Source organism: Callorhinus ursinus, unplaced genomic scaffold, assembly GCF_003265705.2.
Source record: "Callorhinus ursinus isolate GAN/ISIS: 27379988/994484 unplaced genomic scaffold, GSC_fseal_2.0 scaffold60, whole genome shotgun sequence".
In the NCBI taxonomy this organism is placed as follows: domain Eukaryota; kingdom Metazoa; phylum Chordata; class Mammalia; order Carnivora; family Otariidae; genus Callorhinus; species Callorhinus ursinus.
The window spans coordinates 6,290,172-6,305,867 of NW_027397122.1; the positions used below are offsets into that span (position 1 = coordinate 6,290,172).

Below are 15,696 nucleotides of genomic sequence, written 5' to 3' on the forward strand. Positions count from 1 at the left end.
GCTGGTCAGAAGTGGGGGCGGCCCGGGCCCCCAGGGTGTGGCTGGCATCGGAAGTGAGGGTGCTGACCCGCGGGGTCTGCACTCCCTCCAGGCAGCGCCAGGACTGAACAGCGGGTCACGCACCTGGGGTGAAACAGGATCCCCTCCAGAGCTGGATTTTTCTCCTCATCTAGGGAGTCCCGCTGTGGGCTCTCTGCACCCTGCATCCTCGGGGGCTCCCCGGGTCTCCTCGGGCCTCCCTGAATTGTCACGGGTGTTTCTTATGCCCCTGCCAGGTGTGTCGAATCCCAGACAGAACCCATGCTCAGCTTGCTCCTGCGTTTCTCCCCCAGCTTGGCAGGACCCTTCACGCCCCCATCATCCCCCCAGTCACCAGACTCAAACCTACGTCAGCCTCACTCCCCTTCATCACCCCTGCACACCCAAGAAGGGGTCAGCGTCTGCCCCTTCCCACCACCTCCATGCCCTAGTGCCAGACCCCGTCCCGCACACCACTCCCCTGCCCCGGACCACGGGGACATGCCCCACCTCTCAGCTCCCCTCTCCTCAGTACCCCCAACCCTCCGCCATCAGCTCCAGAGAATTCCCACAGAGAAATAGAAAGAAAACCTGGAGCCCATATTTATTTTACCCAGACATAAGACGTACAACAAAGTACAACAAAGTCCAAACTCTCACATTATCTGATGGCCCCACTGTTGCCCCTGGGAAAACAGGATTGCTACCGTGGTCCCTCATCCTTAACTGTGAGCATGCTTCACCTCTTCCTGTACAGATGTTCCCCACTTATGACGGTTTGACTTAGGACTTTTTGAGTTTACAATGGTACAAAAGTGATACACGTTCAGTAGGAACCGTACTTGGAATTTTGAATGGGATCTCTTCCCGGGCGGGCGACGTGTGGTACATCCTCTCTGGGATGCTGGGTGGCTCCCCAGCAGGTGCCCGGTCCCAAGGGTCAACAACCAATGCCCTGACAACCCTCTGCTCCCACAGAGCCGCTCTGTTCCTCGCCTTCAGTACAGCATTCAGTCAGTTACAGGAGTCAACCCCTTATTATAAAATAAGCTTTGTATTCTAGGACCTTGCCCAATGTAGGCTCATGAAGTGTTCTGAGCACATTGAAGGCAGGCCAGGCTAAGCTCTGATGTTCGGGAGGCTGGGTATGTTCAGTGCATTTTTGATTTACGATATTTCCAACTTAAGATGGGTTTATCGGAACAAAACCCCATCGTACGTCGAGGAAGATCTGCGCTTCTTTGTCCAGCCCCCTCCCTACTCACGGCTGCTCAGTGATGATGTCCATTTCTGAACACGTTCCCGCGGAAGCCCAAAGAGCCGTAAAGGGAAGGGAAAGGCGGTCCTCAGGTCCTGAGCCCTTACACACTCATGAGCAGAGACCAGGGGCCGGCATCCCAACGTAGATGAAGATCCACCTGTGGTCACGTGCTGTCCGTGGTGCAGGACGTCAGGCGTTTGTAAATTCTTACAAAGCAACTCCATCACATCAGTGCGAGCTCACCCATCTACAGAAGCCAAATCTCAAGTGCAGATACCAAGAAAGCCTCCCACGTCCGGCTGGGGTTCCAGGCTTCAGCTGCAGGTGCCACCCCCATTTCCCCACCACCATGCCACAGACCTCCCTTCCACATACACATCTCATTTTCCAGGGAACATATCTGTACGGTGTGAGGGAGATGGTGGGGAGAGGGGGGGCTGCAACTCAAATGTCCCTGCCCTGCTCCTTCTGCAGCAAAAAGCTGCAAACGTTTCTGTAGAGTGTGCAATTACAGAACGTTCAATGACCGTGATCAGTTTCTTATTTTGATCAGGTTGCATAAACACCTCTTCTTACTTTCAACCATGGGGTCCTTGCTGAAAGATTAAGAACAGCACTCTGATATTGGCTTTCTGTCTCCTCGCTCCTCTGCAATGAATTTATTGCCCTTCACTTTCCCATAGGTCCTGGATTTGTGCTATCCTCCCGTGGCTGTAATCTAGCAGGTGGGACTGCATCCGGCTCCTCCCACAGGTGACGGGAATGACGGCTCCTGCGGTCCCCCATGCGTCAGACCCCTGTTCCAGACATTTCCGTGATACATTTTCTCACTCGGTAATTGGATGACGACTCCCGACGCCAGCACCATGTGCGTGAATATCTTCATAAGTCAGCTTTGCAGCATTCGGGGACTGGGGAAAACAGAGCCCCATGAAGAGTTCCAACTTGGACGCGCCCGTATCTTCCAGAAGCCAAAACGGGAGCACAGAGCTGTGGCAAATGTCCTGAGCAGGTGACACGGGTAGGACACGGGCGGGACCCACGCATCCAGGGTCCCGGGCCCGTGCGTGTCTTCAGGTCACCTCCCCGCACTAGGGCAGGAGAACCCTCCCTCCGCACGGCGCACAGCAGTGCCAAAAACACGCGAACACAGACAAAGGAGAATCTGACCGGGGCGGCAGGGGCAAGAGCAGGTACATGGCACACAACAGACCCCAGCAGAGGAGCATGTCGGCCATCCTACCCTATCTTTCCGTCCTTTTGCTCCTGAAATATAAGCCTCCGGGCTCTGCCCACCCTGGGTCTGAGAAGCACAAAGTACAGCGGCCGCCCCTCCCTTCCCGGGGCCTCCGTGCATCCACAACTCAGAGGGGGCCACAGCTGTTCCTCTAGCACTGCCTTCCAAGAGTACTCTGATTTACATATTCTACACACAGAAAATATTGAAATACAATCTTTGGAAGAAGCACGCATGCTCTGAGGCTGTCTCCCGGGCCCGGCAGGGGGTCCCAATGACCCTGGAAGGCAGCCCTCCAGCTCAGGGTTCGAGGCAACAGAAGGGTCCTGGGCCCCTGTTTAAAAGGCCACCATCATGCTAAATCTTCACGGCTGTGCCTACGTCCATCGTGAAAGCGAGAAATGCTCTTTGAAAAGTAAGATACGGAGAAAGACAGGGCCATACAGCACAGTGCTTAAGAAGGAAGCCTTCCGATAAGCAGGAAAACCCTTCAACCTGCTTTCAGAGACTCGAGCCCCGCTGGGTACTTACCACCGGCTTTGGCAAGACGGTGGCGTCAGACCTGCATCAACAACATTCTGATTTTGTTCTGATCTGAGTGATAGAAATCTGGGCTCCACAGGACAATGATGTCTCATCGGGGTTTTGTAGGGATTTGGCACCTCCTTTCAACAGTGCCCCCCCCGCCATGCGGCGCCTGCAGATGGGCATGGACAGGCAGCCCCCTCCCCTCGCCCCTGCAGAGCTCCCGGTCCCCAGTGGGACTCAGTCCACTCCCAGGAGGACACAAAGGAAGCAGCACCAAGGAGGGAGCAGGTGGGGAGGGAGACCCGGGGAAGGACCCGGGGCCGATGACACACACGCGGTGCCCAGCGCCGTGCTGGCGGGCAGCCCCTTGACCTTGAAGCAGGCAGACAGAGGGCAGGCAGGTGCTCACCAGGAACCCCCGGGGCGGGCAGCTCTTATGTTTACCCATGCTGCCTGAGCTGCTAATTTTCACACTGCCATTTCCTATCACTACATTCCCTAGAAGCAACTCTGCAGGAGGAAACATACCGCAGAACCCAAGTAACATCTCTCTACACGGCCACTGAGATTTTGTTTGTATTTTGCAAAAAGTGCGGGAGGCAGACACTGAAAGTAAGGCTCATGTGTGCCTACTTTCTCAACAATGAAAGAGCACTGAGAAGACGGCCCTCTTCCGCCCCATGAGCCCCGAGTTTCCCAAGACCCCCAAAGAGAGAGGAGGAACACAACCCATCTCCCAGATCGGCATCGTGCCAACGTGCCTGTCCTGGGACAGGGCTCAACTTAGAGACAGGGCGGCTGCAGGGGCTGCTGGGGAGGGTAACACGGGGAAGGAAACCGAGGCACAGGGAAGCTCTATCCACTTAGCTAGGGCCGTACACAGCAGAGTGAGACCGACAGCCCTGATTTTTTGGATCCCAGTTTATCCTTTTTTGGTCAAACTAGAAAAATCATTTATAGCCTTTGACGTCTTCCTTATAAAAACCACATTATTTCAATGGACAATCTCCGTAATTGGGCTGTTATTACCATTGTATTGTGTGTGCTCAGAACGGTATTTAGGTGACAATGGCACCGTGATGGAATCGGGGGCTGACGATGTTAGCAGGGGGTCCAGGCCCTTCACGGGAGGCACTGTGGTTTCAGCCCACGAGGAAAGGAAGGGGTTCTCTAGCACCAACGTCAAAAGGTTTCAGAAATGAGGTCTCGACATGTAAATTCTGCAGACGCTTGAATGACTGGCCTTTGATTACTCTTCGCATTTATATTCTGGCTTTTCTAAGAATTGGCCCACAGCAATGTATAAATGTGTAACATTAGCTCTCTCTCATTTACTATTCTCATCATGGTTTCCAGACTCTGTATATCTGTCATTTGTAAAAATGCACATCTGTGCTTTTGTCTGACACCCATTATGATAGAAGATCCTTGTCTCCAATTCAACAGTCACTCTTGGGTCCGTTCCTCTTATAAAAATGTACATCTCTGCAAGTATCAACACCCAGATGTCTGTAGGCATCTATACCAAAAGAACAGAATTACCTTAGCATCAGTATATGTGCCAAGGATTGTTTTCTTTTCACTAATTCACTGTGAGTCATCGGTGAGGTATGAAGGACAAAAACGTGCATTCGGCCCAACAGAGTATTAAAAGAAATGTATGAACTTTCCAGGAGGTATTTCAATGGCTTTCTTTCTTTCTCTCTCTCTTTTTTTTTTAATTTTTTGCATTTTTTTAAAGATTTATTTATTCATTCTGAGAGAGAGAGAAGGAGCATGTGTGCACTCAGGCAGGCAGGAGGGGCAGAGGGAGGAGAGAGAATCTCAAGCAGACTCTGTGCTGAGTGCAGAGCCCTACATGGGGCTCGATCCCACGACCCTAAGACCATGACCTGAGCGAAACCAAGAGTCAGATGCTCAACTGACCACTCCACCCAGACGCCCTTCTGTCATCTCTCCTTGAAGACCGTTTTCCCTCAATATTAAGGTTATTACTCTTATCGAATAATAGATGTCAATTGTAAAAAGTTTTAAAAGAAAGAGTAAAATTAAAATAAATCTTAATCTAAGTCTAATTCAAAACCAACCAGAGGTGATCATTGTTTGCATTCTGATGTCAATTATTTCAAAAGGTCCACGGTCTTCTTGACATATGCACATTATTATTGAATTATGTTTCACGTTCTTTATCTTCTACTCCACCAATCATTCTTGACATTCAGTTGATGTTTCCATCACACAAGCGCAAACATTTGCATCTATGTGCTTCCCCAGGACCGGTGTTCACCAAGTTCTTTTATTCGTTCTGTGGATTCTGTATTTTTGTGATCTTATTTTTGATTACCCTCTCAAGTGATGTCCTTGGGCATTCTTTTTTATTAGGATAAATCTACAGCAGGTTTCTGAGGCACATCCAACATAAGTCCATCTCTATGGCTTGGTTACTTGATGGCAACATCTTCATTAGATACTGAATTTGGGGGAATATTTTTCTTTTTCTTTCCATATTCCGTAGGCAGTATTCCCTTACCCACCGGCTTTTAAGGTTGTGATTAAAAAGTCAGAGACCAGATTCTGGAGTAGCCTCAATCCTGCCAGGCCCTCTCCCTTACCCTGCAGGCATCATAAAGCAGCAAGCACACGGAGGTCTGACAGTTGGAGAGAAGGCAGCGGCCGCCTGGGGACCTCGGGATGTGAGGAAGAGCCTGGCAGGTGGCAGTGAACTTCCGGGTGTCCTTCATGCCTCTCGTATATCCCAGACGAGGTGCAGCAGAAGCCCGCAAGATGGGAACTGCCGAGAGCAGAGGACCGTGAGGGTCACACATGTATACGTCAAACTACCACCAAGGAAACCAGATGAAGGGATATACTGAAAACGTCACAAACAAACCAAAATGGAACCCTGGAAAGCTGTTCAAGTCGCTCACAGGAAAGCAAGAAAAGAACCAGAGGAAAGAAAATAATGACGTAACAGACTTAAGCTCACAGGTACGTGAAGTCTGTTGACTGTAAATAGACCAATCGAAAGGCAGAGATCGATGCAGTGCACGCACCAACTGTCAGAGCCTCAAAGTACAGGAACCGAAAACTGGTACAGCTGAGAGGAGAAACGGATACATCCAGAATTATACTGGGGTATTTCAATGCCCACCCCTTCAGCAGATGATGGAACCGTCGGACAGAAAATCAGCGAAGAAAGAGATGAACTGAACCCCACAACCGACCAACAGAACCTGACATATACAGAGCGGTCCTACCAACGGCAGCTGAAGACACATTTTTAATCACCTGTGGAAACTGCACCAACGCAGACCACCTGTGGACCACCAAACAAACCTCCGTCAAACTTAAAATGATGAAAATATGCAGAATGCATCCTCTGACCACAGTGAATCAAACTAGAAATCACTAAGTTAGAAAGACAACAGGCAAATCTCAAGAACCTAGATTTACACAACACGCTTTGAAATAACGCCTGGGTCAAAGAGGAGATCTCAAGGCAAATTTTCCAGAGTCAGAAGCTGGTTCTTATTTGTATTACTTTCAAAGTATTCGGTTCTTGCTACTTAGAGCTTTGTAAAAAATATATTTTTTTCTTTATCCTTGAACTTTTGAAAATTCAGCAGGATTGTTCATCGATGACTGCCATTTCCATAATTTTGCCTGAATCATGGCAAACTCTTGTATTGGTCCAGACTTGTTTGTTTGATTCTTGCTGCTACTTTTCTTCCGACATCGTTGCTTATTACCTTAATCACTATTCATCTGCTTTCCTTCTCCACCTAATTCCTCCGCCTCTTCTCCTATAGTCAGTTTTTTATATCACCTTTTTCCTCTGGGTTCTTAGGGGATATTTTGTGCTTGTCCTTTAAATCAAAAATTCTGAGTGGGGGAGACAGCTGTGCAATCAATAACCTGATTCTCTGTATCCAGTGAAAATGTGTATTACCATCTGTGTCTTAGCCAGCTCCTTTTTTACTGAAATATATCTGACATAGAACACCGTGTAAATTTAAGGTGTACAACGTGCAGATTCACTACATTTATATACTGTGATATGACTGCCACGTAGCAGGTACCAGCCAGCTTCCGCTTATCCCATTCTGAACTTCAGCCTGGCCTTTCCTTCTGATCTGTCTTCTGTTTCCCAGAGTTCACACATTTCCTTGTACTTACGTGGGTGTGAACTCACAAGACGTTTCCCGGGGTAAGACCTTCTGGGTGTATGCCAGGGTCCCCCTCTCTGAGGTGTGGGGCAGTTCCTGGACCACGCTGGGTGCCGTGGTTGATGCATCTGTTTGTTGCTGTTCTTCCTCGATCCTTCTCGGTGCTCAGAGTCCTCCTTCCCAGACTGTCACCCCCGTGCTCTCAAGCATCTCCAGACCCCTAAAGCAGAGGCTGAAGGTCACTGATGACAGCCGGTTCCTAATCCTCGCTAGCTGTTTCTTCAGAAGCTCTACTAAACAGATCTGACAGGATCCCCTGTTCTCTCGTCTGAACTGGGGATTTATCTTATTTCATCACAAGTCATGCAGGGAAAACCATCATCTGCCGCTCCTTGCTCCCGGGCACACTTCACCCCCGCCCCAGCTTCAGACACATCATCATCCCAGCAAGCAACCTGCGCTGACCCACCTCCTTCCTCCCTGGGGCCCCTGATAACCTGGTGAGTTGTAGCCTAAAAAGGATCCAGAAGGAAAGTACCGATGAGGAAGGTGGGGTGGGAAGGAAGAGAGGAGGTTTGTCTGGCTCTAGATGCAGAGCTGCCCTACCCCGCCCCCCAGCAGGGGTCCTGGGTTCCTGGTAAGGGTAGCGGTGGTCAGGGAGGCAGGTGGTCCTAGCACATGAGGGCAGGGAAGAAAGCGAGGGTGAGACTCTATACCCTGATTCCCACATCTCCTTTGTCTCCCTGCCTCAGGTTTGAAAATGTCCATCAGCCATGAAGGTCCCCAGTTTGGACCAGCGCTTCTCAAACCTGGCTGTACATAAGAATCACTTGGGCCATTTAAAACCCCCTAAGAGGGGTAACTGGGTGACTCAGTGGGTTAAGCGTCCGACTGTTGATTTCAGCTCAGGTCACGATCTCAGGGTTGTGGGATCGAGCCCCGCATCAGGCTCTGCGCTCAGTGGGGGGTCTGCTTGAGATTCTTTCTCTCCCTCTCCCTCTGCCCCTATCCCCCTGCCTCTCTCTCAAATAAATAAATAAATCTTAAGAAAAAAAAAAGTCTATTCAGGTCCGCTGCTCCTTTTTTATTCAGGTTATTTTTCTGATACTGAGTTATAGGAGTTCCCTATATATTTTGGATATTAACTTTATATGTGTTTGATTTGCAAATATCTTCTCCCACTACATAGGTTATCTTTTCATTTCCTTGATTGTTCCCTTGAATTAAGCTAGACCCAGAAGAACAAATACCACAGGATCCCGCTTACCCAAGAAATCTAAGAGAGCCACTGTCACAGAAGCAGAGAGTAGAATGGTGGGTACCACGGGTCGGTGGGGAGGAAGAAATGGAGAGAGGTTGGTCAAAGGGTATGAAGTTTCAGTTATACAAGTAATGAGTCTTAGAGATCTAATGTACAGCACATAACCTAGAGTTTAAAGTACTGGACTGTATACTTAAAAGATTTGCTGAACGGTAGATCTTAGGTTGCTTTCTTATCACAAAAATAAAGAAAGACAAGGTAGGTAGGTAAGTAGGTAGGTAGACAGACAGACAGACAGATTCCGATAGGGCAGGAGGAAACATTTGGAAGCAAAGCATATGCTTACGGTAATGACTGTGGTGGTAGCTTCACAGGTGTATACTTACCTCCAAACTCATCACGGTGTGCGCATTAAATAGCTGCAGCTTTTTGTATGTCCATCACTCAAGCCTCCATAAAGTGGCTTAAAAAAAGAATGCACGAAGTTGAGCAGAAAAAGGTAAAGAAGGATGAGAGAGACCATGTTGACAGAGGCAATGCAGGTGCACAGGTGAACGGGGCTGGCCCGCGGAGGGGACAGACATACGGCAGGAAATGAGGTTGGAATGCTAGGGAACATCGGAGACGGGGATCTAGGGGCGGAGTCGGGGAGACAGCCAGGGGCCCGTGGGGTGGAGCTACGCTGCCTGGGGAGGGGGCTGGACAGAAGCTGAGGAGCTGCAGGGCCAGACCAGGGAGGACCCTGTGGGTTACGGGTGAGGGTTTGTTTCTTATTAGTGATACAGGAAGCCGGAGGGATGTGTGATCTGAGGGACACATTCCATGGGTGACTGTGGACACCTGCGGAGACCTAAGACTTGGGCCAGGGGGCAAGGAGAGCACAGGGGTCCCCCAAGACGCCAGTGCTGGCATCCGGGCAAGACCAGGTGGTGCCCTGGACCAGGTAAGTGTTGGTGCACGTTGGCGAAAATACGCACATTCAGCATTTCAAGTGCAGAGGGGACAAGGTTTGCCGATAACCATGGGATGTGCACGGAAAGGCATAGTTCAGATTTGGGGTTTGGCCTCTCCTGACCCCATCTCCCCTGGAATCCTGAAAAGTATCACGTGGCCCGCAGTGCAAGTAACTCAACTGCTGACCGAGAATACAGGAAGGAATACAGCCTCAGATAGGGCCTCCGCACCGTGTTCCTCTCATCCGCGGATGAGCTCCCACAGCCACACCTGAGTCCCCCAGGCCGCGGGGAGCCCTTGTCAACTCCCTGTCCCATCACCCAGGTGTGCTCCAGCCACCTGCACAGTCACGGAGCAGAACACCTGTGCAGCAGGAAGGAATCTACCTGGGAGAATTCGCCATGCAAACCACATCGATTCGTGGTAAGCCAGCGCCGGCCTTCCCCAGGACTTTAGAAAACGACTCCGTTGGAATGGACTCTACTATAAACCTGCTTTATGTTGAGTTCTGTGCTTACGATGAGGGGCTCTGAGGAGCTGCCAACCTACTGGGACACAGCAAGGTGGCCCACCCTAGGCTCTGGAGACTCCTATCGGGGGGCTGGGTCCAGGTCCAGGAAGTTCCTTCATCTCTAAGGCAGGGATGTCCATGTCATGAAGACCCTGTCATGGGACCGCAGTGATTGAGAGCAGGATGTGCTGTGTGGTATGGGATCATTACGTTCAGCTAGTGCTGCCAGGATGTCCCTCAGAGCTTGGTTCTGGGGAGCTGCTGGGGCCCAACAGGGAGCAGGGCACAGGCTCTGCTCTCAGGGGTCCATCCATGCTCTACATCAGGTAGCTTTTCTTTCATTACACCAACGAAGCAGCTAGTTCTAGCTCTGCCCATTCCCCGATGCACAGGAAGCCTCCAAGGGTAGAAGAGAACGCTCCTGTTCAGAGCCCCAATCAAACCTCTGATACTGATGCACAGTCCTTCTCCAGGGGTGGGGGGTGCTGGGATTTGTATGTCCCCTATTTCCTGCACAAACCTCCCTTTGCCATGACAACTGCCTAAACAAGGCAAATAAATGAAATTCTGACAGAAACAAAATATCCCTGAAGTTTCCAATCACTGAGAATAAATGTATTTTTCAAGTCAGCGTGACTTTTCAACCAACGAGGAGGAGTCCACCCCTTGCAAGAGACGTTTCTGAGATGAATGTCCTCCGGGGCATCTGATCACCCAGGAAGCCAGGCACACGGGACACAAGTGACTGACACCCACATCGGGTCAGCGTCGTTCCCATGGCCCCAGACAGTGACCCGCGACACAGGGGCTTGACCAAATATAGGACTCAAGATTGTGGCTCACAGCTGGAACCCAATTTAAGGCTTATGTGTTTAACTCAAGGTTGTACGAGTTAAGGTCCATTTTAGTAGTGATACCTCTCCGTTCCTTGGGAAGGGAAATTTCAGTTGTTGTGATCATGGATTTCATCTCCTGGGACACAGGTTTCCGCCCCTGCCTGATTCCTCTTCTCGCCTCCAGTCTGTCTAGACAGCACGCCCAGTTGAGCCGGGCGCCCCTTAGAACCCTCATGACAGCATCTGACCTCCACTGTACACAAAATCTCTCCTCCTTTAGAGTTTCGCCCCCACACACTTGGTGACTGATGTCACACATTATCCTGTTCCCAGTAACACAGATTTATAATATTTGATGCTTTTACCTTTATATCTTGTACAAGAGTAAAAAGTGAAGTTACAAACCAAAATATTCCCTTTCATTCTATCATCCTCCCCAAACCTCCAATCACTCCTCGTTTGCATACGTGCATGTGCACACACGCACGAACGTGTGCATGCTCGCGCACACACAGACTTTCTCTTCTCACTCGTTTTCAGCAAGCTTCCATAGAGCAGAGGATAGAGTGTTCAGTCTCCTAAATCCCATAAAATAACCTCTCTCAGCATCTGTACATCCACTCGGATTTCCATCCCTACAACTCCACTGGACCAGCTCTCTGGAGGCGACCAACCTAAGCCCTGCATTCTCCCACTTCCTAAGGATCCACGTAGAACCGCTCACTGATGGCCTTGACCGCCATCTTTATTAAGGGTAAGGTTGAAAGTTTTGTTCACACTCCTACTGAACTTGTCCTTCTCATTTTCTGAATCCTACAGCACATTTTCATCTGACGTGTGACTCAAACCAGGCATCTCTACACCTGTACACATCATTTTACCCCTTCTCTGAACATGTGTTTCTCCTGACTTAGTTCTCATAATCTCATCAGTACCGACCAGGATCGTCATTTGTTCTTAAGAGCTCAGATTTCTAATCTATACCCTTTAAACTCTTTCTCTACATTTTTTTACTTGTCAGGTTCTTTAAATTCTCTCCTTTCCCCATAAGTAACACCTCAACCTTTTCTCCCATTTGTCTGAACGTTGTAATTTCCTTTTTTTTCCTCCAGAGTCATGCTAGTCTTAGATGGGTTACCTCCCAACTGTAAGCAACACACTTCCAATAGATCACTTGATTGCAACCAGCCCTCTACATGGCTTCCAGATTATTTGTCTAACACATCACTTTGATCATGGCATCCTCGTTCTCAAATATAAAAGCTGTCTATTAAGGAAGGTGCATAGTCCTCACTCTGTTAGATGAGGTCAAGCAGAATTTGGCCTGAGACAACCACGGCTGTCTCTCTACACTCACCTTTACAACAAGGTCAAACTGGACTCCCACCACTGACCTTGAAAGGACACTATGTTTCTCTTGCACTGTTAATACCTACAGTAGCTTTCGATCAAACTTTTGCCCATCCTCCAAGATCCATTGTTTGTGAACACGGCTCCAGGAAGCAGTTCTACTCATGCCCATCAGAACTGAGCTCTCAGTTTGCTGGAGTAGTAAAGCAGCCACATCATTGCCCCACTACCTAACCTCCTCAGAGCCACAGCCAGTGGGTGATTTCTCTTAACCTTGGTTTTCTAATCAGTGAAGTAGGTTATTAACTGGCCGCCTTACAAAACCGCTGTGAAAATGAAATGACATGGATGTTAAATATCTACTAGAGACCCTCATACATTCCAGACACTTAATAAATACGGTTCTGCTGTCTGTCATCTGAGGGATCTCTGCGTTTTTTTCTACTTTTCTTAGGCATGCATATTTTCACTTTTGTATATTACCTACTATTGTTCCAACATAATTAAAGTGTCACAAAACAATTGAATCTTGTTTTATTAAAAACTTGGTGCATAAAGGAAAACAAATATGGAAGTAAAAGATAAAGCTGGAGTAAAATGAGAACATATGGGGGTAATCACTGCGTTTACTCTCACATGGCCTGACGCTTCAATAAGTCTATCTTGTGAATAAATTGTGATGGATATGACCTGGTGCTTATACAATTGATTTCTTTCTTACCTTTTTAAGAAACTGAAAGAATTTGATAAATTATATTTATACCACCCAAGGGAAGCAAATAACATCCCCTTAAATCAATTAATTTCACTCTGGATTCCAGAAATGAATTTGTGTCAATTTTTCAAAGTAAGTCTTTTTCAAATAAATACCAAATAATGTCATTATTTCAAAATACGAAAGCACAGGGGGTAAGTCCTCAATCAGCTTAGATAACTGATGAGTTGAGGGCCCAGCACGGAACAACAGATTATGATGTTCACCTTCCCTACAACACGGGTGATTTCTACTGTCTACAGGAGTATTCCATATAATAATGTTCTAAAAAAGAGAAATTATTCTTGGTTCCATAAGATATTAAAGTCACGAAGAGGGAACTCTCAGTCATCTGTAATCCCCTTCACTGTGCAGATTTGGTCATAACTGCAAGAAGCTAAGAACAGTTAATGACCCCAAACAGAGGCAAATAGGGCCCTACCACTTCGCATGTATTTATATACAAACAGACTGCCCTATAAAAACCTTCTCACCATGCTTCACGTTCATAGGCTTGATCTTTTCTGCTTCTTTCACCTTTAAGAACATTGTCTTTTGAGGGCAACGAATGATGATGCATGAAAAACAACATTACCGTATTTTCTCCAGTCCTGGTCAGGGGGTAAGTGTCTCCACAGTATAAGGTTGTTCAAATGATTTAAGTACGAAGGTAGGGAATGAAAGCCCTTCTGATTGTACCACACCTAAAAAAAGAAAGATAACATAATGGCTCTCATGAAATTGGTTCCTAAGCCTTCGATGGCTATTCCTGGGCACAAAGGACACGTGTCCGTTAGGTTCCACGGCACCTGAACGTCGGACCCGGCGCCGTGTTCCTGCATGGCTGGCAGAGGGCAGTGAATTTCAGTCTGCTAATTTTATATTTATCCCAAGCATATAATTTCCAGCTAAAAATAGATGAATTTTCCCCAGAACAAATGTGAATGTTGCTCTATAATTATATTCCCACAGCGAAAAAGGAACCTAAACCCACCATTTCTTTTTCTTTCTCGGTTGGTAAGCTAATAAAATTTGACCTGTAAATTAAAAGCAGAGAAAATGATCAGAAAAAAAATGATTACTTTCAAATTAATAACAGAATGCAGAACATTATTTCTCAATATAAATTGGACTGAACATCTGCTGAGCATGGAGAATAAAGTAGCACACTTGTCAGACAGGCAGAAGATGGAAGAGAGAATAGGAGACAGACAATGTTATTAAAGCCGCGATAATAAGGAGCAGGAAAAAGTACTAATTGAACCTCAGTATCTATATTTCAAGGTATCAATATTTTAATGAACTTTTTTAAAGATTTTTTTTATTATTTATTTATTTGAGAGAGAGAGAATGAGAGATAGAGAGCACATGAGAGGGAAGAGGGTCAGAGGGAGAAGCAGACTCCCTGCCGAGCAGGGAGCCCGATGTGGGACTCGATCCCGGGACTCCAGGATCATGACCTGAGCCGAAGGCAGTCGCTTCACCAACTGAGCCACCCAGGCGCCCGTGAACTTTATTTTTTTTTTCCCCGAGAAATCTTATGATTCAACTGGCAACTTCTGGTCTTAATTCCATCGACTGGACAGCTCGTTTCTCTAGACAGTGCTGTCTTTTGTGACAGACAACCGTTCTCTGCAGAAGCAGAGCTGTTCCCACAAAGTCGGCGCTTGGAGGAACCAATCCGGGTCCTCACAGTTTGCAAAGTTAGGACCATACCTCAAGTCCCTTGCTTGCAACTACATTTCTTTGCCACATCATCCCACTACGATCCATTGTCCTCCAACCAGGGTCCTGGGAGGCAGCTGTTGTGCCCATGGGAACAGCTAAGTAATAAACTATTGCTCATGTAGTTTCAAAAAGACAACTCGTCTACCAGACAAGGTTCCCCAAGTCTTTCTCAGGTAGCTCACTTCCTTCAGCAATTCAGAAAACAGACCCCTTATCTCTTCCATACCAGCTACCACTACTCACCCTTCAAATAGTTTCTTCAAAATAGTTTAAGGTCACAGAGAAATTTTTTTGCCAATCATTTTTTTTTTTAACTCCAAAGAGGAAGGAATCACGCCTGGGTGCTATTCACCACAGGACCCAGGACATCCTGGGGTCTTCTAGGGTGAGTCTGAGCAGATCTAAGGATTGTGTAACAAATTATTTTTCTGTTTTTTATTTTTTTGTTTTTAGTAAGCTCTACGCCTAATGTGGGGCTTGAACTCACGACCTCGAGCTCAAGCGTCGCACGCTCCACCACCTGAGCCAGCCAGGCGCCCCCTGGGTAACAAATTTTTAAGACACAAATGTGTATTCGCAAATTCACAGATGTGTGTAATTCAGACATTTCATTCTGAAAAGTACGGGAAGGCACAGTTTCTGTGATGGGGAGGTTCGCACTGACCCACGGGCTCGCATCCCAGAGCGGGGGTACCTCCTGCGTCCAACAATGACTCATTCAACACAGACCCGTCCTGCCACCCCTGGGCTCTCACACACAGGTAACGGCCATTTTTCTGGAAATGACAGGAAGCTGGGATCCTGCTGAAGTCAAGGGGCAGGTGGATATAGTAGGAAAAACCCCGCTGGTGGACCCCGGAACTCCCGGGATCACTGTCTGTGACCTTCCTCTGCCCCACGCCGTGGCTCCCTGACCTGCTTCACCGGAGGGTAAGAGGAGAGTCTATGATGGTCTTTTCCCTAGGTCAAGGGTTTTCTATTTTCATTTTGTTTCATTTGTTTGTCTTAATTTATTTTAAAAGCAGGGTGGAGCTTTTTTTCAACTTACGAATGACATGGAACACGGGTATGGAGACCCAAGTGTCACGGCTG

The 15,696-nt window shown here is 47.9% G+C and overlaps 1 protein-coding gene across 1 annotated transcript in view; it reads right to left on the reverse strand.

Annotated features, from left to right (window-relative positions):
• The window catches only part of ABCA13 (ATP binding cassette subfamily A member 13), a 369,210-nt gene that overhangs the window by 100,779 nt on the left and 252,735 nt on the right, over window positions 1–15,696 (reverse strand). Inside the window, exon 48 of the mRNA XM_025853136.2 lies at window positions 13,472–13,580. Coding sequence (XP_025708921.1) covers window positions 13,472–13,580 — 109 coding nt within the window. The remainder of the gene's footprint in view (window positions 1–13,471; window positions 13,581–15,696) is intronic.